The sequence below is a fragment of the Podarcis tiliguerta genome (genome assembly GCF_965153285.1).
Source record: "Podarcis tiliguerta genome assembly, chromosome: 13".
NCBI classification, from domain to species: Eukaryota; Metazoa; Chordata; class Lepidosauria; order Squamata; family Lacertidae; genus Podarcis; species Podarcis tiliguerta.
The window spans coordinates 36,665,595-36,692,993 of NC_139546.1; the positions used below are offsets into that span (position 1 = coordinate 36,665,595).

Below are 27,399 nucleotides of genomic sequence, written 5' to 3' on the forward strand. Positions count from 1 at the left end.
TGTGAAATAATTGGTCGCTGGGAAGGATGGAGATGGAGTCTGCAAGGGTCGAGTCCAGAGCAGGACCACTGTTGTAGCCTGGCATGTTTTTGAAATGGCCAGGGGGGCAGAGACCAGCACAAAAGGGGGTTGGACTGGATGACCCCTTGGCCCATGGTCTCTGAGGCTCAGTTTTTGACACATATAGTTAAAAGGATCTAGTGATGTGAAAGACTCTCCCAGCCCAAGTTCCCTGGAGAGATGCCAAAAGACTAGATAATCTGACCTGCTGTACAAAAACACAGCACAATTACCACTTCCCGCCAGGCTTGGCTGTCTGGCAACCCAGACTCTGCAGGAATGGGCAGCTGACTGCATTTGCACAGTTGAAAGTTACCCCCAGAAATACACAGCTCCAGAATTCCAGCCTTGCAGGCAAGATCTTTGACAACATGTAGCAGCATGGCATCAACGCCCCCCCCCCCCAAACCAACAATTCATTTACAAAAACAAATAATATTTCACGCAGAAGACTGGTAATTCGAGATGAGCTTTTAATAGAAGACATACTTTTTCTTAAAAAGTATTCTTTTTTTTCTCTTTCTTTTTTTTTTAACAAAAAAAGGAGCAGGATAATTGCTATGGCCCTTTACATCAGGATAAGAAACTCCAAACAGATCCAAGTCAGCAATGGTAGGGTGGGGAGAAGGCGGGACAAAAAGATTTAGAAAAAAAATAATGCAAACCCCCTGGGTTTGAGAAAAAAACAAAATCAAGTCGCCTGGAATAAAATGCTTTTGTTAGAAACAAATAATAATAATACAGAATTAGAACAAATTAAGACAAGAAACCACCATGCAAAAAAATAATAATTATTCAAATATATATATATTTAGAAAGACAGACCCCACCCCACCCCCAGTGCCAGTTCCTGGAGCCTTAGGACCAGGCACAAGTGGATGTTTATATTTTGAGTCCAAGCTAGGATTTGCAAACCCTTCATTTTGAACTCCTTAACAAGGCAGGCATGGGGAACCTTTGCCCTCCCCTCCAGATGTTGCTTAAGTACAACTTCCAGGAATGATGGGAAACGTAGTAGATCAACATCTGGAGGGTACTAAAGGTTCTCCACACGTCTTAGGTGCAGGAACAAGCTGGATTATTATTTTTTGGTCTCACTCTGCCCATCTGCTGTTAGCTTAATTAAGGTGCACAATGGATCTATTCCAAAGTAATGGATGTAAATTGTTGGCATCCGTCTGCCTCAGGAGACAATGGAGGAGAACACCTTTGGGGGTGAAGACAATCTGCTGGAAGGTTATAGCGCCCAAATGTAAAACCCTTTGCATATACTTAAAAGTGCTTTATATTACTAAGCTTGAAACCCTACGGGCACTTGCCTGGGAGTAAGCCCCCTTGAACACAGTGGGCCTTGCTTCTGAGTAGACATGCATAGAATTGGGTTGCACATTCTCAACAAAAGACAGCTCATTGTCAGAGCCTTGCACAACTGAATAAGGGGAGGAGCTCCTTTGTGCACCCTTGTTAAGGAATTAAAATCAGAAACCAAAGAGGAAAAAAAAAAGAGCCCCTGGATAATTAGGGACTCTTAGCTTGCCTGTTGCACCTTGAGATAAGGACTGCTTCACACGCTATCTGTATGTTCATACGTGGAAGCAGTTGAAACTCCCAGATTTGCAACCGTGGCAACCAACGCTCGTGCAGTTTTCAGGCATGGCTGTGTATGAACTGGCCCTGCACAGTGGTGATAAGCAGTGCCAAGACTTTGAGAGAGAAAAGCAAAGTTGTTGCTCCTAAAACAGGTGAAGGTGAGCAAGGATCAGAATTCATTGCAAGCAATGAAGCTGCTTGTGAACCCAGCCTCACAGACGCACCCAGTAGGTTTTGGGGAAGATGACCAGTCTCCCTCCAAATACCAAAAGCATATCCTGGTGTTTCAGCAAAAGAGGAACGAGGACAGTTTGGAAGCAGCTGCTTATTACTGTTAGCACTTTCTTCGTTTTTTGTGCTAACCCACAGCTTCTGCACCAGAGTTCAAATCCCTTCAGTAAATCAATATGATTTCTGCATGTAGATGTAGGCATATCAACTGCCTGCCTCAAGCTTCTGGGGTCTTTTTTTTTTTTAGCAGAACTTGAATTCTGGTAAGGAGCCATACAGGAATAGGAAGAACGATCAGGTGCAAAAGCAAAAGCAGGCAAGTAGCTAAGAGGGCACAGATGCAGCCGCCTCTGAACACCAGAGGTTTCTGCAGACGTTCATCTGGAAGTTTCTGAATGTATATCCACAGCTCACAAGGACCAGCAACTTGGCTTGTTCTTTTCCCCTCTATTGGATTGGAGGAAGACCAAAAAAAAAAAAAAAAAAAAGGAATGCAGAGAGTCCCTAGAACTCAAATTCTGTGCACGGTACATAGCAGAATTCCACACACATGTGCAATCAGGCAAGATGAAACTGGCCAGCTTGTGGCCTGTCGTTGCTATTGAATCTACAGGGTTTGCAAATCCTGGCTTCCTCGCGCAACCCACCACCACAGCAGGTTTAGGGATGGTGGCAAGAGAAGAGGAGGAGATCAAAGTGCTCTTGGCTGCTGACAACGATATGCAGAAAGGGCGAGATCCAAATCCCAGTCCAAAAAAAAAAACGAGAGAAGGCAGGCTGAGATGAATGGTTTCCAGTTCATTCCGCATCTTCCTCTGCCCACAGTCTGGGCAGGTGTGAAAGGCAGGTGGGAGGTCCAGAGAGTAACTCCAGCAGGCTAAGGTGTGCTGGAGGGAAGCCGCCTTCCAGAGATGATAAAAAAATCTCCACATGTATCCTTCACGTGAAGGCATCCCAAGGACCCACTCCTCCAGCTCCCCCATCACCCCCCTGGGAAGAAGAAGGGGAACGGGAAGGCAAGGAGGTGAGATGGAGTGGCTGGAACCAAAGGGAGCAGAAGGCCCCGACACAGCTGCCCCTCAGCATTGAGAGCAAAGGGTCTCCCTGCGAGAAAGCATCTGTCTCCATCCGGGGCTTGGGTGCATTTGGGTGCCAGGCAAGGGGATCGATCGCTGCATGAACCCCAAGAAGCAGGGCTGCATAGTGCCATCCCTTTCCCACCCCAGTCTGTGTACATTTGCCACTTTGATATGTATATTTTTCCTTAGTAGTGGGCAAGGAGTTCTTTATATATATATCTGTACTGGAGCTGGGAGGAGAGAAGAGAAAGATGGGTTTGGGATGGGGGAGGGAGAGAAGGTGCCGGAGAAGCAATGGCTATTTGAGAGTTGGATTTTCCTTTTTCTTTTTAAAGGGATATAGTTAAAATCCTGACCCCTGAACCTCCCTCCTCCCAGATTTCCCACCCCTCAGGGGTGGTTGATATTAAAGTGCAGCCTGATAGGGGAGCTGGGAGACCCTTGAAAGAGAAGCCGGAGGGTGGGGGCAAGTGTTGGGAGGGGGTTCCTTTTTTGTTGTTGTATACATGACAGTGTAGCAAGGTTGGGGTTCCTACTCCCCGCCCCTGGTCTTGCGATCCACCCCACCCCCACCCCCTGGGGTCTGACATCCCTGCCTCATTCAGTCTGGGCTGGCTCCGCAGGGGGGGCCGGCTGCTGCCCCTGAGAGGGCGTCAGGGGCGTCGGAGGCTGGTGGTTTGCAGACGGAGAGTCGCTCTCCGGGTCTTCGGTCTCCTCGTCTGAGACGCCGTCGAGGCGGAACACCTGCCGCACAGTTCGGGTGGTGAAGCTCAGGGGGGTGCGCCTGCAATGAAGAGGGGAAACGGAATCTGTATTGGCACCACAGAGGACATTGGAGTATCAACTCCCACCCCACAAAAGCTAGCCATGCTCCCAGGTCCTCGACTCCCTAAGCTGGGATTGGCAAATGCCCCTAGCGCAGGCATTGGGAGGTGCTATTGGGCTGCCAAGCGCCACCAGGCCCAGCCGGCATGGCCAATAGTCAGGGATGATGGGAGCTGCAGGCCAAACAACATCAGGAGGGCCACTGCCCCCTATTCCTGTTCTGGCGCAACTCAAGCGTCTCCCTCCAGCAAACATTTCTACAGCCACACTGCACAGTGGCCTTCCAGCAACCGGAAGCCTCTTCTGACCCTTGTTTATTTTGCTGGAGCCTGCAGAAGTGGCAAGCTCCTTGCCTAGTGCGCTCGCTCCCAATGCCGCCCCGATTGCCCCGCTGAAATCTGTGCCAAAGCTGCCTCTCAGAACGGTCCATGCTGAGCTTGCACCACAGAGATGCAAGGGACAGTTTCACCACTGCCCGCATCCCCAGAGCATCCTTGCTAAGAAACGGTGGTACTTCCCTTTTGGGCAAGCGCAACTGTGCTTTGCATTCTTCCAAGAGGCTTTCTGAATTATTATACTGGCATCAGCCTCACCTGCTAAATGCCGCCCGGGACATCACTGCAAGGGCAACCCTAAGTTCCCGCCTTCTCCAAACCATCTGTGGCATTTCTAAATGGACCATCTAATTCTGGATTCTCCCCCTCCCCTTTCGTTTTGCCTCTTTCATTTTGGAAATAATGTGGATGATGGTACAATTGCCAAGAGAGAAGCAGCTACTGCTTGGGGAGAAAGCGCCCGCAGGGTCTGCTCTCTCTCATCACACTGGGCAGCTGGAATCTCTTTGGATAGAAAAAGTGAGCCTACTGAGGTTACAACAAGCACACCTTGTCTACAGCTTTACTGGGGGCTTTTTCCTGTCCCCCTCTTCCTGGGACGGGGGCAGCTGGAAGCTCACGTCCATAGCAAGCGCCTTCACAGTAGAAGCACTCCCCTGCCCACAAACACTCCAGCTAAAAGCGCTCCCTTAACTGAGAGTCAAAAGTTGTTGCCAGGGATGTCAGCAAGCAATCCTGCTCTCCTCTCTATAGCAGCCATCAGGGCAGAAACAGGCATGGCAGGGCGAGATCCAGGGTCAGATCTCCCAACTGGTGCTCAGCTCTCCCCTGTTTTACAGCTCTCTCCACCCCCCACCCCACCCCCCGCTCACAACATGCTATTAAGTATTGCTGGAGGGATGGGCAAAAAGGCAGTTACGGCCACATCACACACAAAAATCACAGTGTAGTGGTCAGAATGTCAAGAGTAGGGTGCACACTGCACATTTAAAGCACATTGCTCCCCCACAACGAATCCTGGGAACTCTAGTTTGCTCTCAGACGAGCTACAATTCCCAGCAGTCCTTTTTAAAAAAAACCCTACAGTTCCCAGGATTCTTTGGAGGGGGGGAGTCACATGGTGTGTGCACAGCGGAAGGGAGGAAATCAGAATGCGGATCTCCCATGACAAATCTGTTCCAGCCCTTAAACAGGAGGGGGGAAGCCAGGAGCTTCTGTGCGGCAACTGCACGTGCGTGGAGACACACACACACTCCGAAACTGCACAGCACACACATGCAGAACAACAGGGGAGTGAGAACGTACTTCCGCTGCCGGCGTTCTAACTTGCTGTTGGGCCGAGAAAAAGATGGGATGTAAACAGAGACAAAGAAAAAGAGAGAGAGAGAGAGGTGCAAGCATGAACAGATGATCTGGAAAGAACTCCACATGGAAAGAGACGGGAAAGTCAGAAAAAAGTATAAACAGGATGGGGAAGCGAGTTGGGTTCCCTAGGTTCCCGGGCTGAAGAACCGGGGACTAATTGGGATTTGTGCTTGGAGACAGAACTGTTACGAGGGGGCTGAAAATCCTCAGAGATATTGGGGAGCGAAGGCTTCAGAACTGTAGCTTCCAGGTTCTCTATCTACCGCTGCCTTGAAATAGGGTTCTGAGTCGTCGTCGTCCCCCCGCCCGCCCCCGTGGAAGAGAGGTGGTACTAAAACCTGGGCTGTCTCTGCAAAGCAGAAAAAGGATTTCACCTTCAAAATTATTTAAAACAAGTATAAAGTCTGGCCTACAGGAAATCAAAGATCCAGGCCACTGTCTGGCTCCAGTTCCCCACCTCTTGTACCAGGGAGCGGCAGAAGAGCCGGCCTGCGGAGTGGAGCAAGTCGGGCCGGAACCGTTTAAAATAACTGCATGTTTCTCTAGTGCAGGCGTATTCTAAAGGTTCCAGTTATCCAGTGTGGATCTGTTTTGTGTGGGCGTGTAGGGGAGACTTTCTGCATCAGTTTCCTCCTCTAATTTCCAAGGCAACCAATGCTGAGCTGCCAAGGGGTGGAACGATGCACTGGGCAAACCCACAGAGACAACCGTGGCCAACAGCAGCTTCTCATTATCCCAGGCTGTCTGAGTGCCGCTCTAGCCATTTTGTCTCTCTGTGGTCATGACTGTGATAAACATTTACTGGAAGACAGGGCTGCCATACGTCTGGAATTTCCCGGGCATAGCCGGTATTCAGCCCTCACAAACAGCATCCGGGTGGAAATTGCTGAAATGTTTGGGGAAAATCCGGACATATGGTAGCCTGTGTCAGTAGTGTAGTTTTGGTAGCAAATTTCACTTTCTGAAATGCGGCAACCCTACCTGAAGCTACATTCTGTAGCATATTGAGCATCATGTTTAATACACGTCTAGGGATTATGGAGCTATGAGAACAGCAAAAGAAAAAGAGACAAAAAGGGGAGCATCTAAGGGCATGTGGGGACAGGAAGACATGGGGGACATACAAGGCAGGGCAATCTACTCTCAACTAGCTGTGTCAAGGGCCCTATATTGGGAGCAGAGCATTTGCCTTGCAGGCAGAAGGTCTCAAATTCAATCCTAATGGCCTGAAAACCTGGAGAGGCACAGCCAACAGTGAAGGCAATGATGAGCAAGATGGGCCATCGGTCTAAGGCTTCCTCCGTTCCTAGGGCTAGGAACTAGTCACAAGGCATATGGCAGAGGGTCTGAATCTTGAAGAAGCGTCCTGCACCCAGATCCCACCCAGGCCAAGCCCCCGCTCATCCATAATAACCCTGCTCACCTGAGACGATTCCGCAGGCTGGTCACCTCGCGATTCATGGACTCGGCTGACTCGGTGACGTCCTCGAGCTCACGCTGCATGCGGCGGCGGCTGGCGTTGGCCCGAGAGGCCTCCTCTTCCGCTTCTTCGAGCTGCCGCTTGAGTTGTTTTAGCCGCAGGTGGCTCTTTTCGACCTGCCAGAAAACAGAGGGGGAGAGAGAGAGAGGTCTAAGGTGAGCAGAAAACTGGATCCCCAAGGCATGCAAATCTTCCAGGCAGCTCGACGTGCGTTAAGTTCAATATGGCTACTGTGCCACCATTTCACCTGCCCGTTTTTATGACTTAAGGAAACGAAGTCGCTGAGGTCAAGATGCAGGACGTGGGGGGAAGTGTTTTAAATACTGTGTGGCTGCTTAATTTCTAAATATTTGTTCATTTTTAGGGAACTAATTTTTTTTGCCTTTAAAGGAAGGGAGAAGTAAGAAAAACAAAGGCTAAAAAGATAAATAAAACAGTATGCATCTGTAAAATAGGTCCGTGCAGAGCAGCCTGAAAATCTAGCATAAAGGAAAAAGATGGCAGGGTTAAAGCGTGCCCTGAAGTTGAAAGCCTTGCCTTGGGAAACTTATAAATGGTGAGGGAAGGTGTTTTGCACATGCTCAGAGGTTTTGTTGACTATCTCTTCAACATTTCCGATAGATGAGTCCGAAGCACTGAAAATACGCCCCAGGGCTCAAAATGAGGGGTGGGTGGGGAACACACGACGTCTTGGCCATACCTGATCTTTGTACTGATCTGCGTTCCTCCTCTCTTCATCCACTTGCAGAATCACCTCCTTGAGTTTCTTCTCTGCCCTCCGCACAAGTTTCCCTGATAGAATCCTCTCCCTAAAAAAACAGAAAATATAGGAAGAAATCAGGGTGGCTGTGGGTGGGAGTTATTATTTAGTCTGGGGATGTTCCTGGACCCAGCATTGCTTAGGGGGAAGCTGGGGTGGCTTTATATAGGTTAGGTATATTTTTCCAGCTGTATCCATTCCTGGGGAAATTAGACATGACAACATTTTCCTTAGGGCTGTTCTACATGCCAACGTCTGCTCATACTTTTTGATAAGCATGCTTAAAGCGGCCACCTCTATTCTGAAGAAATTAATTCTTAATGTTTATTTGTCCATTCCCACTGCAAATTCACTCATGGTCCTAGTCTTCACTATAAGAGTTTTCCCCATAGCTCTCCCTGCAACATAGCTAGCAAGATAGAGAAAGATATGCAATTTGTGCAAATCAGAGAATTTAATTTTTTTTAAAAAACGGAAAATGTGGAAGAGAGCCCTAATTAATGGCTTGGGAACCTCTGAGATTGCCCCACCCCTAGAAATAAGCAAGGTGAAATTTTATTCAGTAAACTAGGTGGGAGAATACTGGGAGCCCATGTGAGAGCAGTAGATATGCATGATATACAGTGGTGCCTCGCAAGACGAAAAGAATCGTTCGTCTTGCGGTTTTTTTCGTCTTGCGAAGCAAGCCCATTAGCGGATTAGCGCTATTAGCGGTTTAGCGGCTATTAGCGGCTATTAAAGGCTTAAGGGATTAGCGGATTAGCTGCTAAAAGGCTATTAGCGGCTTAGATCAGCTGATAAGCGGCTTAGCGAACAGCTGATAAGCGGCTTAGGGGCTTGGGAAAAAGGCTGGGAGGGGGAAAAAAACCCCAGGAATCGCAAGGCATTTTCGTCTTGCGAAGCAAGCCCATAGCAAATTCGTCCTGCGAAGCACCTCCAAAACGGAAAACCCTTTCGTCTAGCGGGTTTTCCGTCTTGCGAGGCATTCGTCTTGCGGGGCACCACTGTATTTCGTATGCGTATTAACACTACACTTTTATCCCCTCCTTCTTCCGAAGAGGTCAAGGTGGTGTTATATGTGGTGTTCCCCCAACCTTATCCTTACAGCAACCCTTGAGGGAGATTAAGCCGAGTCGCATTAGCTGACCTGGCAAGCTTTGCAGTCGGGCGGAGATTTGAACCCGGGACACATCAATGCAGCCCATGTTAGAAGAGACACCAGGAGATCTCCCACTCATTTTTTGTGTTTTGTTTGTCATTCAATGGGACCGCAGGAGAGTGGTGCTGAACAAAGGGGGAGTTTAAAACACCCCTGTAATGGTTCTAGGGGTTGCTCGTGTGTAAGCCGGTGCAAACACCTGGCTGGGTTGCCTGAGTGAACCTTTTCTGTCCGGACAGCCACTCACCCGTGGCTGTCTCAATCGCTGGCAGAATCCGTCAGTGGGCGTTTCTTAAACTTCTTCCAGCAAAGAAGCTCTTTGACGCCTAGTCTCCTCCTACTCTCTCTGCACAAAAGCCTTCTGCGCAAGGAGGGCGTAGGCAGCGGAGGACCCTTACTCTCCCCGCTGGTCCACGGCAAGGAGTCGTGGGACCGCCTCGCCGCTTCTCCCATCTGCCCCCCTTCTCCACTGGTGCTACGCTGATTCTCTTCCCCAGAAGATGGGCTGCCTCTCCCAATCCCGGGACGCTCTCTGGAATCCCTCTGGATTTTGCTCTCTCTCTCCGGCACTGATGGCAGTTCCCTGACAACGCCCTTTTGTGCTGTTTATCCAGCCTAAATCTATTTAGTGTCTGGTGTAACAGTTAAAAGAGTACTGGACTAGGACCTGGGAGACCAGGGTTTGAATCTGCCATGAAGCCCGCTAACTCTTAAGCTAACCCACCCCACAGGGTGGTTGTGGGGATGAAATGAGGAGGGGAGAACCATGTAGCCACCTGGAGAATATATAAAAAGGTAAAGGGACCCCTGACCATTAGGTCCAGTCATGACCGACTCTGGGGTTGCGGCGCTCATCTTGCTTTATTGGCCGAGGGAGCCGGCGTACAGCTTTCCGGGTCATGTGGCCAGCATGAGTAAGCCGCTTCTGGCAAACCAGAGCAGCGCACGGAAACGCCGTTTACCTTCCTGCCGGAGCGGTACCTATTTATCTACTTGCACTTTGACATGCTTTTGAGCTGCTAGGTTGGCAGGAGCAGGGACCGAGCAACAGGCGCTCACCCCGTCACAAGGATTCGAACCGCTGACCTTCTGATCAGCAAGCCCTAGGCTCTGTGGTTTAACCCATAGTGCCACCCACATCCCTGGAGTGAATATAAAGGTGGTATATAAATGTAAAAAATAAATGAACAATAAATATGTCCAATCTAAAGCTGTTTTGTCATAAGGGGCGGGGAGCGTACAGGCTCCTTGTCTCATTTTGCACTATGTCCAGCGCTCTAACCACTCAGTCCCACACCAGCTCAAAGCACTGGGTGTGGGGGTGTCTTTGCCACCTTGGATCCCAGGGCTCTACCTGGACTCCTGCTCCAACTGCTCCTCCAACTGGGCCACCTTGGACTCCAGGGTTGCGATGGCCATCTTGTACTTCGACTTGACAGAGGAGTCCATCTCTCCCAGCTTGGCCCTCAGGTCTTTGTTCTGGCGCTCCAGCTGCTGCCGGGCGTTCTCGGCCTTCTGCGAGAAGCTGCGCTCCGCTGCCAGCTCTGTGGTGAGCGTTTCCACCTGCAGAGAAGACACGGGAGATGGGGTGTGTGTGTGTCAGGAAGAGGTTTCAGAGCCACAGGGCCAGGGAGCGCATGCCGTAAGAGGGCCTGCTCCGAAAAGGGTGGGGGAACTCACCTGCATGCTGAGCTTGCGGTATCGGTCGTTCATGAGCTCCATATTGCTCTGCTCCTCATCCAGCTCTTCCTCCAGCTGACCGATCCTGGCCTCAAGGTGGCGCTTTTCATCCATGAGAGCAGACCTGAGGGGGCGTAATTTGGGGGGTGAGGGCCGTGGTACAGCAGTTGATCAGAGAAAAATCTCTGGAGGAAACCCACCCAAGGAACATCCCACCATTCAGGCTAGAGCCTTTAGCGCCACTGAGATACTGCTTTTCTGCAATTGGGTGGAAGCAAAATTAAAATGGGCTTCAGCCTCTAATCACTTCCTGTTCAACATGGCGGCAGCAGCGTTACCTGATGAACAACCCCTTAATTGATTCTTAGTCAGTTTCTTCCTCTGGGCAGGGGGGAAGTCTTCAATAACTAATGTCCGCTCCTTGCTCCCCGCCTCCATTTTATAAAAAACAGTGCTGTTTTACTTAAAAACGGGGAAAAGGGGAACCTGCTTATTGAGGTCCCTTCTTGAAAGGCAGCTTAGGCACACTAGCCCTGGAAAACCTCAGTAATATTTTGCTTATCTACACTGGACGTGCCGCTACCACTGCATTTTAACGTTTAAAAAACCCACAACAGGTCACGTCTGAAAATAAAGGACATGAGTACAACACAGACCACCCCCCCCAACAAACCATGTCATCTGGATTCTCTGTACAAAGCGAATGAACAAACCATGCCGATTCCAGATTAAAAGGCAAGCCTAGAAGAGGCAACCCTGATCCAGATTAATTACCCCTAGAGCAACGTTCGAAAGCTAACCATTTTGTGTTCACACTGGCTGCTTGCATAGCAGATTAAGTGCCTTAACTAAGCAGTCCCTTGGGCAAAAAAACTCAATTCGCACAAAACACCGCCATCCGTTGTGCATGCTCAATGGAATCCAAGGAGCATGGGAAATGGGCTTCCCCACTCACTTGCCACTGTTCCCATTGGCCAGCTCATCCGCCAGGTCGTCCCGCTCCTGTTGTGCCTGCCTCTTGGCTCGTTCTGACGCTGCCAGTTCCTGCAAGGGATGGGAAAAGGTCAGCAGAAGGCAGGCTGGATGGCGATAGGGAGGAACAGGTCAAAACAGGAAAGAGGGCATCCTTCCCATTATCCACTGATTAAAAAACAGCAGCAGCATTTCATACTTTTAGAAGACATCTGAAGGCAGCCCTGTTTAAGGAAGCTCTTAATGTTTGACACACTATTGTATTTTTCCCCCCGTCTTGATATTTTATTAAGGATTTTCTTGTTTTACAGAAGTAAGTGTAATGCCTCGTATTTTTCCCCCCCATGTAACATTTTTACAAATCCGTTTCATTTGTTGAGGCATTAGGGGGAGAAGAAAAAAGAAAGAAAAAAGAAAGGGGGGGTGGAGAGAGGGAAGATGGATGGGGGTGGGGTCGGGTGGCGGTGTTTCTATTATGTTTAATGTATGTAGAGTTTGGGGTCAGCGTTGTTTGTGTTGTTCACTTGTGTTCCTTTGGTGGTGAGAGAGGTTGGGGTTGGCCTAGGGTGTGATTGTTTGCTTGTGATTGGCTGTGGTGCACAGTATTGTATTTTAATATTTTGTTGGAAGCCGCCCAGAGTGGTTGGGGAAACCCAGCCAGATGGGCGGGGTATAAATAATAAATTATTATTATTATTATAATTATTATAATTATTCCCATTCGCCTGGAATAGGCTCAAGCTGTGTGTGTGTGTGTGTGTGTGTGTGTGTGTGTGTGTGTGTGGAATAGATCTATATAGAAAGACACACATACACGTATGTTCTCACTGGTACAGGGGAATGGCAGCCATTCTGTGCCGACACTCCTGGCACTTTTATCAGTTTAAGAGCCCTTGCAACTATAAATGTGTGCATATGAGAGAGATGTGATGTAGGTCACATTGACAAGAGAGATGACTTGCCCAATGTCATTCAGTGAGCTACATGGCTGGGGAGGATTTGAATCCAGGTCTCAGGTGTCCTACTTTCAACCCCCTGTCTACTACATTGGTTTGGTTAGCATCCATCCGTCTTGGGAGACAATGAAGGAGTCCGCTTTCGGGGGTCAACCTGTTGGCTGAAGTCAAACTACAGCTGTGGCTGTAGAGACCTGTCGACTTGGAGCAGAAGTTCGGCCTGCTTGCTGAGTGCTTGTCCAAACCCCATTGAAGCAGGCGGACATTGGCGGGTCATCAGTTTATTGACCGGGGTTTGCCTGGCTTAAAGCGGGCAGTAGCTGACCAGTGAGACACGATGATCTCTCGTTAGGCCCATCATATTGAGTTTCTAACTCCTAACTGCTGCCTCCCACATTGCTTTTGCCGCATTTGCAGGATGGCAAGCCTAGGCACTGTATATGGAGGTTGACAAGCCCCACCCCCCAGTCCCATTGATGTGGTCCAAAGGAAAGCAAAGCAATATGTTTGGCACTGGGTTGGCTATGGAGTTGCCAGAAGGAGGATTGCAAGGCGTGATCCAACTGCCTTGGGGACTCCACTCCACTGGCTCAAGATGGGCTCAAGCTGGCAGCAAAATGGAAGGGTGTCCACAATTGACCTGCCCGCCACCAGCCACCGCTGCCTCTCCAGCTCCTTCAGGAGGCTCCATGGAGCTTCACCCCTCACCTCCTGCAGCTGCAGCAACTCTGCCTCCAGATTCTTCAGCTTCTTCTCGCTCTCGCGGGACTGAATGAAGATCTCTTCGCGGGCTGCACGGGCTTCCTCCACTTCCCGCCAGAGCTCCTTCATCTGGGCCTGGAATTGGGAGGCGAAAGATGCTTAAAAAACAGCAAAAGCTTGACTCCTTAGGCCAAGAACATAAGGGAGGCTGAGGAATTACACACACACACACACACACACACGCGCGCCCTCCCAGGCAAGTGACTGTATGGCAATGCCCTAGTCCCCATACCCTACTGTAGGGGAAGCTATGACCCTTCTTGTTGTAGCTGGACTACAGTGCCCACAATGCCTCTGGCCCACTGGCTATGCTGACCGGGGCTCATGGGAGTTGCAAGTCCAACAACATCCAGAGGACTCCCATGTTGGCTCCCCTTGCCCTACCTGTAGCTAAGCCTAAGGAGGGATTGTTGAAATAAGTCACACAGCCTTCCTCTCTTTATCCCCCCCCCCCTCCACTGCTTTCTCAGTCATCTCCTGTGTGCTGAATTTTTAGACTGAAAGATCTTTGGAGCAGGATCCTGTCTTTGTACGTTCGTGTAGATTGCGCATCGAGGGCACTGTCTAAATAATATAATCAGGGAGTATCTCATATGGCCCTCATGCCGCATATATAAAAGTGACATGAAAAGATAATGGGTTTGTTTTGCTCAGACTTGGCAGTTCAGTTTTCCTGCCAGAGTGACTGTCCAGAATCAAGTGTATCAAGAATCAAGAGATACGCTTATTGTGAAACGCCCACATCTAGTTATCTCTAAACAAGCATCTACTATTTTAAAAGTTTCACATCTCCCTTATGATATAAATATTGATTGGAATAATCAAAAAACCCTAATACGGGAGACAATGCAATAGTGGTGTTGCATTGTTGTAATAGCTATCCCTGGAGAGATTTCTCAGACCAGTTTTCATGTACCTTCTTATATATGTGCATTGTTTTGGCTGCATTGATTGGTTGTGGAGAAACATTTGTTAGCCGCTTTTGTTGCTTGTAAGGATATTTTTTTACAAAATTAAAACTAGGCAGTGTCTCCCTCCCTTCCTTCCTTCCTTCCTTCCTTCCTTCTCTCTCTCTCTCTCTCTCTCTCTCTCTCATACACACACCTGCAATTTTCGCAGCTGCTTCCCTGCTTCGTCCCGTCCCTTGTTGGCCGCATCCAGCTGTGCCAGCGCCTCCTGAAGATCAAGCTCCAGCTTCTTCCGGGCTGCAAGCGCTTGGGCCCGTTGCTTCCTCTCTGCGTCCAGTTCAGCCTCCAACTCCCGCACCTGGGGATGCAGCAGCAAGAAAACGTCAGGAGGAGAAACATCTGCCTCTCTGCTTAGCACAGATAAGGCATCCATATTGTTGCATCGCTGTTCTGTTGGGATTTTTAACATACTTCAATGAACGCTCAGCTGAGAGATTTGTGACCTTGAATGTTAAAAATCTGGCAACGGGAAAAATTCTGTGGTGCCCCCCTTCTGTTGATGCCCTAAGCACATGCTTCTTTTGCTTCATGGTTAATCCAACCTTGCCCACCCACCTCCCATGAAGCCTCACGACCACCTTGTGAGAGTTCATTTGGGTTACGACTTGCACCCATCCGTCTAAGTCTGCCACCCTCTAACTGTGGCACCACACTGGTCCTCTTATGCAAATAAGGGCCCTTTTGCCACTAGTCTTGACACTTTTTGTTCTAGACACACACACGAACACACTTGGGCAAAGGCTGACAGGGACTGAGCCTCCCCAGCCTCCCTCCCCACCTGTTTCCCAAGCAGCTTCTTCTTGTCGTCGTTGGCATCGTCGCGGTTCTGCAGCTCCCTCTCATGCTGGGCCTTCAGGGCCTGCATGTTGACCTCCAGGCGGAGCTTCCCGTCCTCCGTGGCCTGAAGCTCGTCTTCCAGCTCCTCCAGGTGGGCTCGCATTTCCTGCACCTGTTGCTCCAGGGCCCGCTTCGAACGCTCCAGCTCGTGCACCTGGTGGGAAGAAGCGGGGGTGGGGTGTTGGGTGAGAAAAGCTGGGCTACAGCTTCCAACAACCCTGGTTATTGACCCTGCTTGCTGGGGCTGAAGAGAGTTTGAGTCCTCCAACATGTGGAGGGCCACATGTCCCACACCCCTGATGTAAGGGGTGGAGTGTCGTGATCACACCGAGGGGATTGCAGTGGAAAGGCTGGCTTCCTCTCAAAGTATTCCTAAGTTTGCATGACATCCCATATGCCGCAGTTTCCCAAACTCGTGACTGTGCTGGAGTCTTAGAAATCTGAAGGTTCCATTTTTAAAATAAAATAATAATTGTGGGTCTTGCTGTTGCAAGGGAGGGGTGGGGAGAGAAGAATTTGCTTTAAAGGAAGTGGCAGCCTGAAAAAACTTTACTTCCTGCCTCCTTCTTCAGAGAATGAGAGCCAGACCTCTCGGCACATTTCTGCCCTACTGTCACCCCCTCTTCCCTTCCAGTGGACCCAGGGGTCCGGGCTCCCTTACGTTCTTGCCGACGTCGTCCTTGGAGCTGACCAGGTCGTCCATTTCTGCCCGCAGCTGCTTGTTCTGCCTCTCCAGCTCCTCCCGTGTCTCCAGAGCCTCCTCCAGGGCGCGACTCAGCGAGAGCACCTTGGTCTCCTTCTCCCGGGAGTCTGCTTCTGCTCGATCCCTTTCCTCGGCGTAGCGGGCAGAGATCAGCTTTTCTTCGGCCAGCATCTGTCAATGATCCAAAGAGGCCTCAATGTAAACAGTGACCAAGCTGTCCTTGACTGGGCAGCGGAGAATTGGGTTCAACTTAGGATTTTTGGGGATGCCAGACGCAGCAGAGAGAGAGATGCAGGAATGCAGGTTACCATTAAGATAAAGATGGGAAGGTGGGGGGAAATGGTATCCAAAATGACAGGAATAAAGAGATCCCGTTGTGAGGGGAATAGTTCCAAATCACAGGTGAAAGACCTGTTTAAGTTAATGGTTTTTCTGAGCCAAAGAAAGACTTCTCGTGGGCGTAGTTTTTGAGACACCACTTTTCAGGTACACAAAGCCATTTTAGAACTGAATTAGAACAGGGGGTGTTTGTGTGCAGGGAGAGTGACATCTATTTCCCCAGTCGGGGAGCAGTATATAGTCAACTGCAGTGACTGAGGGGCAAACTGCAGAACAACTACCGTATTTTTTGCTCTATAAGACTCACTTTTTCCCTCCTAAAAAGTAAGGGGACATGTGTGTGCGTCTTATGGAGCGAATGCAGGCTGCCCAGCTATCCCAGCAAGAGGGATCGCTGCTTTCACTGCGCAGCGATCCCTCTTGCTGTTCTGGCTTCTGAGATTCAGAATTTTTTTTTTCTTGTTTTCCTCCTCCAAAAACTAGGTGCGTCTTGTGGTCTGGTGCGTCTTATAGAGCGGAAAATACGGTAATTGGTAGAAAGACCTGATGGGGGAAACATAGGCCTCACCTGGTCAAATTTCTTCTGCTTCTTCTCGAGGGCGGAGACCACCTGGCGCTGCTGGTCCAGGGCGACGGTGACATCATCCAGCTCCTGCTGCAGCCGAGTCCGTCCTTTCTCCAGCTTGTCGCAGGCCTGGACCCGCTCCTCATAGCGCAAGGAGAGAGCCTCCAGGTCCTTGGCCGCCCGGCGCCGAGCCTCCTCTATTGATTCGGCTACCCCAGCATCGTCCTCCAGCTTCTTCTTGGTCTCCATCACCTGGCAGAATGGCCACAGGGGAAGTCACACACTGTCCGCACAGGGCCAGGCTGACCAAAGGGGTGTTGGGAACTTCAGAAGTCAAGCTTATGAGAGGCTTCTGCAGCAAAAGCCCCAGTTCCACCCAGACCTTATCAGCCCCCTCTCTCTTCCTTTCTTCAAATGCTGGTGATGCAAAATGACTTTTCTTTCTTTCTTTTAAAAAAGAACTCTATTAGCATGTGTTTACCCAGATATCATGTTCCGTTATAATTTCTTAACGTATTTCCCAGCAAATCCCTGGCTGAAAGGGGAAGGCAAGCTGAGCTGCCTCTCCCCACGGAGAGCAAAGCAGCAACTCAGCACCAACTAGTTATGTTTGCAGGGGGACTTTTCCAAGCCCTGGTGCCAGGAAAGAGGTGGCAGAGAAACCAAGTCCCTCTTCCCTTTTGTGTGCAGGTCCAAAGAAAGTGATCTGGCAGAACTGGGCCAGGATATACATTTCCCCCGTTCAATCCACAGGGGAGGAGAAAGGGGGCAGGGAAGCCTTGATCTTTCCATTTCTCCTTAGAGAAAGCCATTGACTTCAGATAAAAGCTTGTCCGACATGCCTTCTCTGGTGGAGCCACGAGAGCCAATGACACCTGATTTTCCCTTTTGGCTCACGCTTTGTGTATGGCGGTGAAGGGCTGCCTGTCAACCACTTCTGTTTCCCACCTGCTGCTGTAAGCTCTGGATCTGGCGGGTGAAGTTCCCCTTGGCGGCCTCCTCCTCCTCTAGCTGCTCCAGCAGACCCGCTTTTTCCTCTTCCAGCTGCCGCACTCGAGAACTCAGATTCAGTTTCTGCCGCGTCTCTTCTTGGAGCAGTTCCTGCGATTGAGAAGCGGCGTTAAAGGACATGTGCTGAGAGACCAAACCTGTCCAGATCTACTCCTCTTCTTCCCCTCTCAGGAAATCAGGTGCCCCAGCTCTCAGCCCACTGTTCTCTCTGCACCTACTAGAGCTCTCCTGGGGAACCTAAGACAGGGACTAGGTGCAATTAAGCCCTAACGCATTACAAGACCTGCCTCTATGGCAGGTGGCAGAAGCATGAAAGGATGGAGCATGGTCTTTTTACTCGTGGCCCCCAAATGACGTTACATGCTATCTAGCAATGCTCATTAGTGCCTGCCCCTCCTACCATTAAGAGAGTTCCAGGCAGATCTTCTTTCTGAGGTTGTTTTACAAGTAGATACATTGGGTTCCTAGCTGTTTAACAGCCTATTTTTGTCACAGGCCACTAATATTTAATGATAAAATGTATTTGTGAGCAGGGAGAATACTTTTTCTTTTAGCATGTGGAATATGCAGGTACTTTACAAATTTTCATCTTGCTGCACCCTATGAGACACATTCATTCCCATTTACAGAAACAGAAAAACAGAGGCCAAATGAAACGGTGACTTACTTGTCCAATATTGCTTTGTGAACTCACAGCTATGCTTGGGACATAAGCAACATTTTACAAGCTGAAACTGCTTCTTACCCTTTACACATTCTTTCCCCTTGTCCCTAAACCTCAAGAGATTCTCTTCCGGCACAAACCACCACCCTCTGTCATCCAGGGTCCAGCCTCTCTCTGCCTCGCGTTCCCAGGTTTTGCCATGTACCTGGGAATCTTGCAGGTGGGATTCTACACTGGCCAGGTCTTTGGCAAGCTTTATCGCCCTGGACTCTGCACTTCCAAGGGTACCGGAGACTCCGTCGAGTTCGTTCTGTTTCCGGGAGACGAAGGCAGCAGACAGACGGGGAGAGACAGACACATACCAAAGATAAAAGTCCAAATGCATCAAGGGAAATCAAAACACCCATCTATCACAAGTCAAAAGTTAAAAATAAGACTCTGGTTGTGTATTCTATGCATCCACCAAACAAGCAAGTAACCCACTCCGGTAATTGGTGCACAATGTGGAATTCTGAGAAATTCAGCTTTCTTTTACATATTTTTAAAATGCCTATTCCCAGTCCTTGTGAATGCACAGAAAGGCTTTATAAACCATGAAAGCCGTTTTGGGCTCAGGAAACAGTTTGGCAACTGGGCATAGCATTGTATAATTTTGGGCTGCCAGGGCTGTTTCGGTGACTGTTACCTACTCTTCCCCTCCATTTTTAACTTGCCGTCTTACCATCTTGGTGCCATCTCCCACCCCCAGCAGCTGCTCAACTTCCCTCCTCCCTAAACATCTCAATATCTGCAGCAGAATTACGCAGGCACTTATAGGGGCACTTAATATCTTGCGCAATTAATTCTAAACATAGAATTTGTGGGCTGACTCGGCACAAATCCTGCAAGGTACAGAGGACAGCTATAGAGACGCGAGAGCCTTAATAAGCCTGGGAGGCTACATGGGTAAAAAGATTTGGAAAATGAGGACTGGAAGTGGGTGGAAGGAGAAGGCAATTTGAAGGGTGGTTGTCTTCAGAGAGCGCGCTTACACACACACACACACACACACACACACACCTGCAGCTTCCCCAGCCTCTCCATAAGCTCAGCTTTGACTCTTTCCCCATCAGTGGCCCGCAGCTGCAGCTCCTGGACTTGGCCTTCCAGCTTCTTGCGCCGCTGCTCCGACTCCAGCTTGGCTGCCTGCAGGACCTTCACCTCCTTCTGCAGCTCCACGTTCTCCCCTTCCAGGGCCTGCTTGGTCTTCTCCAGGGTAACTTTGAACTGGGGGGGGGGGGGAGAGAAAAGACATCAGAACCCGCCGTGGCCCTGGCTCCGGGGCACTGCTTGCTCTCTCCCCTCCATGATCCTTAAGCGGGCTTACTAAGGCAAGTTGAATCCTGCTGGGCTCACCGAATGGATGTGCATAAAACTGGGCTGAAGGACTTAACAGACCTATTTCAGGGGGAAGTATGACTTCTTAAAAAAATCTCTCTGCTTGAGTGTTCTCCAGAGGAGAGCCAATGTGGTGTGGCGGTCGGAGTGAATCATAGAATCATAGAGTTGGAAGAGACCACAAGGGCCATCGAGTCCAACCCCCTGCCAAGCAGGAAACACCATCAGAGCACTCCTGACATATGGTTGTCAAGCCTCTGCTTAAAGACCTCCAAAGAAGGAGACTCCACCACACTCCTTGGCAGCAAATTCCACTGTCGAACAGCTCTTACTGTCAGGAAGTTCTTCCTAATGTTTAGGTGGAATCTTCTTTCTTGTAGTTTGGATCCATTGCTCCGTGTCCGCTTCTCTGGGGCAGCAGAAAACAACCTTTCTCCCTCCTCTATGTGACATCCTTTTATATATTTGAACATGGCTATCATATCACCCCTTAACCTCCTCTTCTTCTCCAGGCTAAACATGCCCAGCTCCCTTAGCCGTTCCTCATAAGGCATCGTTTCCAGGACTTTGACCAGTTTGGTTGCCCTCCTCTGGACACGTTCCAGTTTGTCAGTGTCCTAGTGTTTGGACTAGGGCCTGGGGGAGAGCAGGGTGCAAATCCCTGCTCAGGAAGGAAGGTCCCTGGGTGAACCTTGGGCCAGTCACAGCCTCCTCACAGGGTTTTTTTGTGGGGATAAAATGGGGAGGGAGAGAGCCACGTATATACCTCCTTGGAGGAAAGGTGGGGCATAAATGCAATAGATAAATAAATGATAAATAACTAGGGGCAGACCCTCCCTTTTTTCTGGGCCGTTGGCCTCTCCTAACCCATCCCTGCCTCTGAAAACCAAGCCACCCTTGGTCTTAGGCCTTCCCGATCTCTGGCTCTCAGAGCCTTCCAGCTTCTCAGCCTCTACATCTTGTTGGGCTCCAACTCCATCACCAGCCGACATGGCCAATGGATGATGGGAGCTGCCGCAGTCCAAGAAGGCCCCACAGATTCTCTGTATCCCCACTCTTACCAGCTCCCTCTCGCCTTTCTGTAATCCCCCAGAAACATCCCGGCAACCCCCACCCCCGGCCCCATACCCGGCGCGACTGCTCCAGCTGCTCCGACAGCTCCTCCAGGGCAGACGTGTGCCGCTGGCGCATCTCCAGCACCTGGGCTTCGTGCACCTTGACCTCGTCCTCAATGGTCTTCTTCAGCTCAGTTACTTCTTGCTCCCTCTTCGACCTGCCAGGGGAAGGGAAAGGACGGGATCAGGGTGAGGCCAGCAGGGTGAGGCGGGCTTGCCCTGGAGAGACCACTAGGGAGTAGGGGAGAATTCAAGAGCCTTGTTGGATCAAGGTCAGAAGCTCATCTAGTCGAGCATCTTTTTCTCAAAGTGACTGGCCAGATCCTACAAGCAAGACCTGAGTGCAAGAGCCCATTCTCCCCTCCTGCGGTTTCCAGGAACTGGCCTTCAGGCACATTACTGCCTCTGGCTGTGGAGCAGAACCCAGTCCTTATGGCTAGCATAGCCTTGGGTCTGTCCAGCCCTCTCCTTCAAAGCCACCCAAGTCGATGGCCATCTCTGCCTCCTGTTGGCTTACTTATCCCCAGGTGCGGCCACCTCCGGGTCCAGCCAGGACTGCCGGCTGCCACCAGGCCCTTACCGTAGCTCCTGCTGCGCGGCCGTCGAGTCCAAGGTGTCCTCGAGCTCCGTCTTCAGGGCCTCCAGCTCTTCGCCCAGGTCCCGCCGCTGCTTCTCGGCTTTGGCGCGGGCCGCCTTCTCGGACTCCATGTCCTCCTGCAGCTCGGCCAGCTGCGCCTGCAGCTCGCGGAGGGACTTCAGCACGGCGTTCTTCTGCGCAGACTCCTCCTCCACCCTGCAAGGCGGGCGGGAAAGGTCAGAGGGGCGAGAGGGCCAGGCTGAGGGTGGGCCAGAGGGAAAGGGGGGCAGCAGGGAGGAGGGCGAGGAGGAGGAGGAAAGCTAGTGGCAGGCGGCAGGCACCCAAAAGGGGAAGAGAGGAAGATCTTTGCAGGATGCCAAAGAGGCACAGAGGAGCAATTGTGTTCCCCTGAATCTAACCCAAGGTTGTACCTATACTTCAGAAATTTAAGGAAGTTTCTTTCTAAGCCATGCTCGGGAGTCATAGGTTAATGACTTTGGCTAGTTAGGTTGCCCTAAGTCAGGGTATCGGCTTTGTTTCACCCTAGAACCCTCAAGGTCCACTAGCTGGAGCAAAGTGCAAAACAGTGGGTTTTAAAAGGGGCAGGCATATGCTTAGAATTAAAAGACAAGTGCCCCTCTGAGTGCATCTCAGCTGCCCAGGAATGTGTCCCAAGTACCAGAGTGGAGATCAAAGTCCTTCCACACACAAAAAAGTCCATTCATAGTTTCCACCAATGCTTTCCTTCGTTTCAGAAGCCTAATTGGGAAGGAAAAGTCGTTGCTACTCGTTGGACGACCAAGAGCCGGGCACCCTTGATGAGATCTGCTGCAAAAGCCACCCTGAGATCTTCCAGCAGATCCCCATATCTACCTTCTGCCTATTCCCTGCTCTAAGGGATTCCCTATGAGGAAGCCGTAACAACCATCTGCAAGGCAGGGCGCTTCAGCCAATACTCTTACGCATTTCTGCTTCCCTTGTTGATTCTTGGATACCCGCAAAAAAGAATCCTAACGAATGGGAAGGGAGAGTTCCACCTTGAGGCTACTTGCAGCCAGCCTAGCTCACCAGCAGGTGGGAGAGTGAGGCTGGCTGGGCAGTGCCCTGTTGAATCAGCCTCTACTGCCGAACAGGCAGGAGCCGCCAGCCCGGCACACTTACCTGGCCAGCGCTGCCTGAAGCTCGGCTTCCTTCCTTGCCAGCGCTTGCCGGAGTTCCTCCAGCTGCTGCTGCAGCTCCACCACCTGCTCCTGCAGGTCCCCAGCCTCCCCGTCCAGCTTGCGCTTCAGCTTCTCCAGCTCCTGGCGCCCCTTCTCCTCCTTCTTTAGCCGATCTAGAAGGGCGAAGGGAAGGGAGAATGGGGGAAAGGTCAAGCAAGGAAACAGGACGCCCCCATTGCGGAAGCACTCGAAGCAGGCTGTTCATCGCTGGTGGGGAACGTGCGGCCCTCCAGATGCAGCTGGACTCCAGCTCCCATCAGCCACAGCCTGCGTGGCTGATGGCCAGGGATGTTGGGAGTTGTAGTCCAGCATTGCCTGGGAAGGCCACATGTTCCCCATCCCTAACCAGAGCCCAAAATTGGTCCCTAATGTTCCACCTCCGCTGTCAGAGGCAGTGTAATACAGCCTCTGGATGCCAGTTACTGGGAATCGCAAGGGGAGAGGGTGGGAGCTGCGTTCAGGACCTGCTTTGGAGCTTCCAGTAGGGACACCTGCCTGGCCACTGTGGGAATAGGATGCTGGACTAGATAGGCCACTGGCCTGATCCAGGAGGGCTCTTGTTATGTTGTCGGCTAAGCCCGGTCTTGGTCTACACCAGGGTTTCCCAAATTTGGGTCTCCAGCTGTTTTTTGGACTACAATTCCCATCATCCCTGACCTAAGGATGATGGGAGTTGTAGTCCAAAAGCAGCTGGAGACCCAAGTTTGGGGAAACCCTGGCCTGCACCAACAGGATCTCCAGGGCCTCAGGCAGGAATCCCTTTGCCCAGTCCTCTTCCTTTTGAGATGCCAAGGAGCGAACCTGGAATTCTCTGCAGGAGAAGCATGTGCTCTCCTACCAAGCTGTGGCCCCACCAACACCCTGCGCAGCTCATTCTCTGTGCACGGACTTCAGCCAAGAGGCTGCCAGTCGGGGGCGGGGAGGGGGGGAGACACCTCCCCAAAGAAGCACATCCCCCCCAAAGAGGCCAGTTTTATGCCAGTTTTCAATTGCCACACCAAAGGAATGCGATTCCTGGGGTTTGAAGTGCCCAGGGAAGAAATCTAGGCCGCCCCCCCCCCCACCTCTGTGTACTCCTCCCCTGTTCCCAGACGCACCTTCCATGTCAGCGATGACGGCTTCGTATTTGTTGCGCAGTTTGGAAAGGCTCTTCACCTTCTCCTCCTCCTCCGCCATATGGGAGGTGAACTCCGAGAGACGCTCCTCCATCAGCTTCCTCTCCTGGTGTAAAAAGACACAGGCGCAAATTACTTGCCTTGCCCCGGGTGCTGACAACCCACGCTACGCCACTGCTAACACTTCCAGGAAACCCAGGAATCCAGGCTCCTAGAGTCCTGACCTAGCCAACATTTCTATTACCCATCTGCCTCCTCCTAGATCTCACTTCCAGACAAGCTGCTTTATTGAGCACCCACCCCAATTCATTTGCAGAAAGGTCAGGCAACATGATGCCAAAACAGAGGTGACCCAGCATTTCCCTGTTAACTTTCCTTACTGCAAAACATCTGATTTTTTTTTAGGGGGGGGGACAAGGCTTGTTGAGCAAGAGCTCCAATCCAGCTTGTAGTTGCGCTGCCTGAACTAGCCGGTATATGAGTGAAACACCCCCCCCCCCAAAACCAGCAGCAGCTTGGAAGTGTCTCTAGGGTCCCCCAATAGCCCTCTCTTCACCTCTATCTCTCCATCTCTGCAACTGCGGAGTTTAATAGTTTAAATCCGCCCCCCCCCCCCGCACCGAGGGCAGTCTGTGCCTCACAAAGCATCAGCAGGCTGAGGTTCCTCCTCTGCTTTTAAATATATATATATATATATATATATATATATATATATATATATATATTATCGGTTTTCAACTCTAAACAAACACAATAAAACGTAACTTGCTGAAGCGCTTGAAAAGAGAAGCAACCACGCTAGTAGGACTACAAGAAGTTTTGTAAGGAGAAAGATACGAAGTGTTACAAAGTAAAAAAAGATAGAGATATTGATTATGAGAATGGCGGAAATGACTGGCAGAATCCGAGACCAGGGAGAAGAGTCAATGGAAGAAGATTGGAAAAAAATTAAAGTATATTTACAGAAATATTGCAAAATTAATGAATGTTAGAAGAATATTGGAATGAAGTTACATGGTTTTAGCAGAAGTGTTATTAGGAATTATATGAATATTAATTGTTAATGTGTTAAAGTGGAAAATTTAAAGTTAAATTGTGTTAGGATAAATTATAGAACAAAAATTGAGAAAGAGGGAAAGGATTTGTTGAACCAGCTAATTTGAACTAGAATACAAAAAAGGAAGGTGTGAGGAAGTCGAGGAAACAAGCATATGAAAGATAATGAAATGAAATTTGGATGTGTTTTTAAATGTTTTAGTTTTTTCTTGTTGTTTTGTGGTATTGTTTTTTTTTTGATGTATTGATGTATTGTTTGTTAAACTTCTATTGTTTCGTTTTTCTTTTTTGTCTTTTTGTAACTATTAAACATTTAATAAATATCATTTTAAAAAAAGAGAGAGAGATTGATTATGAGATTGCAATGCAATAGGGAAAATAAGAAATGCATACTAAGAGATTAGACTGGAAAATTTTCAGACAGGACTGGTGGAAGTCAAAAAAATCGAGTAAGATGTAAAAGTATGTTTAGCTACTGTTGAAAATTATATGTTAAAAAACTAATAAAATTTTAGATATATGAACAGAAGCAACCAAAGGGCTGCCCACCAGAGCAAGGATGGGCCACGAAACACAAGGCAGGCAGGCAAATAAACCACACCACAAATAACGCCCACCCCAGCCTTTTTCTGCTTTGTGCCAGAGGTGGGGGGGAGGCTGCAGCAGGAAAGGCCCCCAACTCACTTTGTGCAGTTTTGAGTTTTGGTCTTCGAGCACCAGCAGGTCTTCCTCCATCTTCTTCATCTTGGCTTCCGTGCTCACTTTCTCCAGCTGCAGCTTCTGCCGGGCGGCCTCCTCCTCCTCCAGCTGCTCTTCTATGTCCTACGAGGGAGGAGGGAGAGCAGGGGGACAATGGGCATACGTAAAGAAGCGGGCCATATGAAAGAAGCGGAGCGGTTATTTCAAGCCCTGGAACTGCCTCAACAAAGCAGCAGGGTCAGCAGAATATTCAAGCCCAGTGTAGTGGCTGGACTGGGACCAGGGAGACCCAGGTTCAAATCCCTGCTCACCTACAAAGTTCACGGGGCGACCTCAGGGCAGTCGCTCACCCCCAAGTCTACCCTGCAGCACAGGACTGATGCAAGGATGACTGTGCAAGTCACCCTAAGGGCTCTGCAGATGCCATAAACAAAAGCATTTACAGTCAAACCTCAGTTCTCGAACACTTCCGTTATCATATGTTTCGGCTCCTGAGCGCTGAAAACCCGGAAGCAAATGCTCTGGTTTTCGAACGTTTTTTGGAATGTCTGACATGGCTTCCGCTTGAGTGCAAGAAGCTCTTGCAACCAATCAGAAGCCGTGCCTCGGTTGTCGAACGTTTAGGAAGTTGAACAGTCACCCGGAAGGGATTACGTTTGACAACCAAGGTTTGACTGGATTTCACAACAAAACCAGGACCTATTTTTAAAGATGAGCTGAATAAATTTATATTTTAAAAAGGGATTTGGGGGGTAGGCCTTTAGAGGAGTGGAATTTCACAACTGAGGCACCACCACTGAGAAGGCCCCGTTCAGCGTCACAACTAACCTGGTAACAACCAACCTTCTCTCTCTGTGCATGCCCTTAGAAGCTTGGTCCGAGAAAAGCCGATTTCTGCACAAACGTTAGCAGATGAAGCAAAACTATTGCTTCGTTCCACCCACCACACCTAACGTATAGCTGCACGGGTCAATTTAGCCGCCTTCCCGCAAGGGAGTGGGCGGCAGCTGCCCTCCTCCTTTGCTCCCCCTGGTGGTGGAGGACGGTCCTCTCTTCCCAACTCACCTGGATGTGCTGCTGCATCTTCTTCTTGTCCCCCTGCAGCTGCTGGCAACGCTCCTCCTCCTCTTCCACCCGCGACTCCAGCTCGTGCAGGATGTCCTCCAGCTCCTGCTTCCGGGCCGCCAGCCGCGCCCGCATCTCCTCGGCTTCGGCAAACAGCTCCGTCTCCGCCTGCAGCTGTTCGGCCAGGATGGCCTTCTCCTCCGAGAGCTGGAAACGGGATCAAGGAGGGAGGGACAGGCATCAGATCCCCCTGGAGCCTAGCTCAGGACGTTAGGGTACAGCAAACCATTAATTAAGGAAGGCTTTATCCCAATCCTGGCATTTAAGCAGTGGGGAGTAGAAGCTTGACGCGGAACGTACAAGCAGTGTGAATTATAGAGGAGGAATCATAGAATCATAGAGAGTTGGAAGAGACCACAAGGGCCATCGAGTCCAACCCCCTGCCAAGCAGGAAACACCATCAGAGCACTCCTGACATATGGTTGTCAAGCCTCTGCTTACAGACCTCCAAAGAAGGAGACTCCACCACACTCCTTGGCAGCAAATTCCACTGTCAAACAGCTCTTACTGTCAGGAAGTTCTTCCTAATGTTTAGGTGGAATCTTCTTTCTTGTAGTTTGGATCCATTGCTCCGTGTCCGCTTCTCTGGAGCAGCAGAAAACAACCTTTCTCCCTCCTCTATGTGACATCCTTTCATATATTTGAACATGGCTATCATATCACCCCTTAACCTCCTCTTCTCCAGGCTAAACATGCCCAGCTCCCTTAGCCGTTCCTCATAAGGCATCGTTTCCAGGCCTTTGACCATTTTGGTTGCCCTCCTCTGGACACGTT

At 50.1% G+C, this 27,399-nt stretch overlaps 1 protein-coding gene across 17 annotated transcripts in view; it reads right to left on the minus strand.

Annotated features, from left to right (window-relative positions):
* Positions 1–513: 513 nt before the first annotated feature.
* Positions 514–27,399, minus strand: part of LOC310662357 (uncharacterized protein) — a 65,384-nt gene continuing 38,498 nt past the window's right edge. For 9 of the 17 annotated variants that reach the window (XM_083409177.1, XM_083409189.1, XM_083409186.1 and 6 more), the window contains 21 exons: positions 26,566–26,772; positions 25,486–25,623; positions 23,728–23,851; positions 22,572–22,743; positions 21,414–21,626; positions 20,847–20,991; positions 19,401–19,607; positions 18,547–18,651; positions 17,615–17,767; positions 16,670–16,918; positions 15,721–15,933; positions 15,001–15,213; positions 14,359–14,520; positions 13,201–13,329; positions 11,520–11,608; positions 10,565–10,688; positions 10,239–10,447; positions 7,666–7,774; positions 6,909–7,081; positions 5,426–5,449; positions 514–3,744 (listed from right to left, as the gene is read on the minus strand). In XM_083409177.1, coding sequence (XP_083265303.1) covers positions 3,558–3,744; positions 5,426–5,449; positions 6,909–7,081; positions 7,666–7,774; positions 10,239–10,447; positions 10,565–10,688; positions 11,520–11,608; positions 13,201–13,329; positions 14,359–14,520; positions 15,001–15,213; positions 15,721–15,933; positions 16,670–16,918; positions 17,615–17,767; positions 18,547–18,651; positions 19,401–19,607; positions 20,847–20,991; positions 21,414–21,626; positions 22,572–22,743; positions 23,728–23,851; positions 25,486–25,623; positions 26,566–26,772 — 3,345 coding nt within the window. In that variant the 3' untranslated portion in view covers positions 514–3,557. The remainder of the gene's footprint in view (positions 3,745–5,425; positions 5,450–6,908; positions 7,082–7,665; positions 7,775–10,238; positions 10,448–10,564; positions 10,689–11,519; positions 11,609–13,200; positions 13,330–14,358; positions 14,521–15,000; positions 15,214–15,720; positions 15,934–16,669; positions 16,919–17,614; positions 17,768–18,546; positions 18,652–19,400; positions 19,608–20,846; positions 20,992–21,413; positions 21,627–22,571; positions 22,744–23,727; positions 23,852–25,485; positions 25,624–26,565; positions 26,773–27,399) is intronic. The other 8 variants (XM_083409181.1, XM_083409179.1, XM_083409175.1 and 5 more) reach the window with 1 other exon arrangement.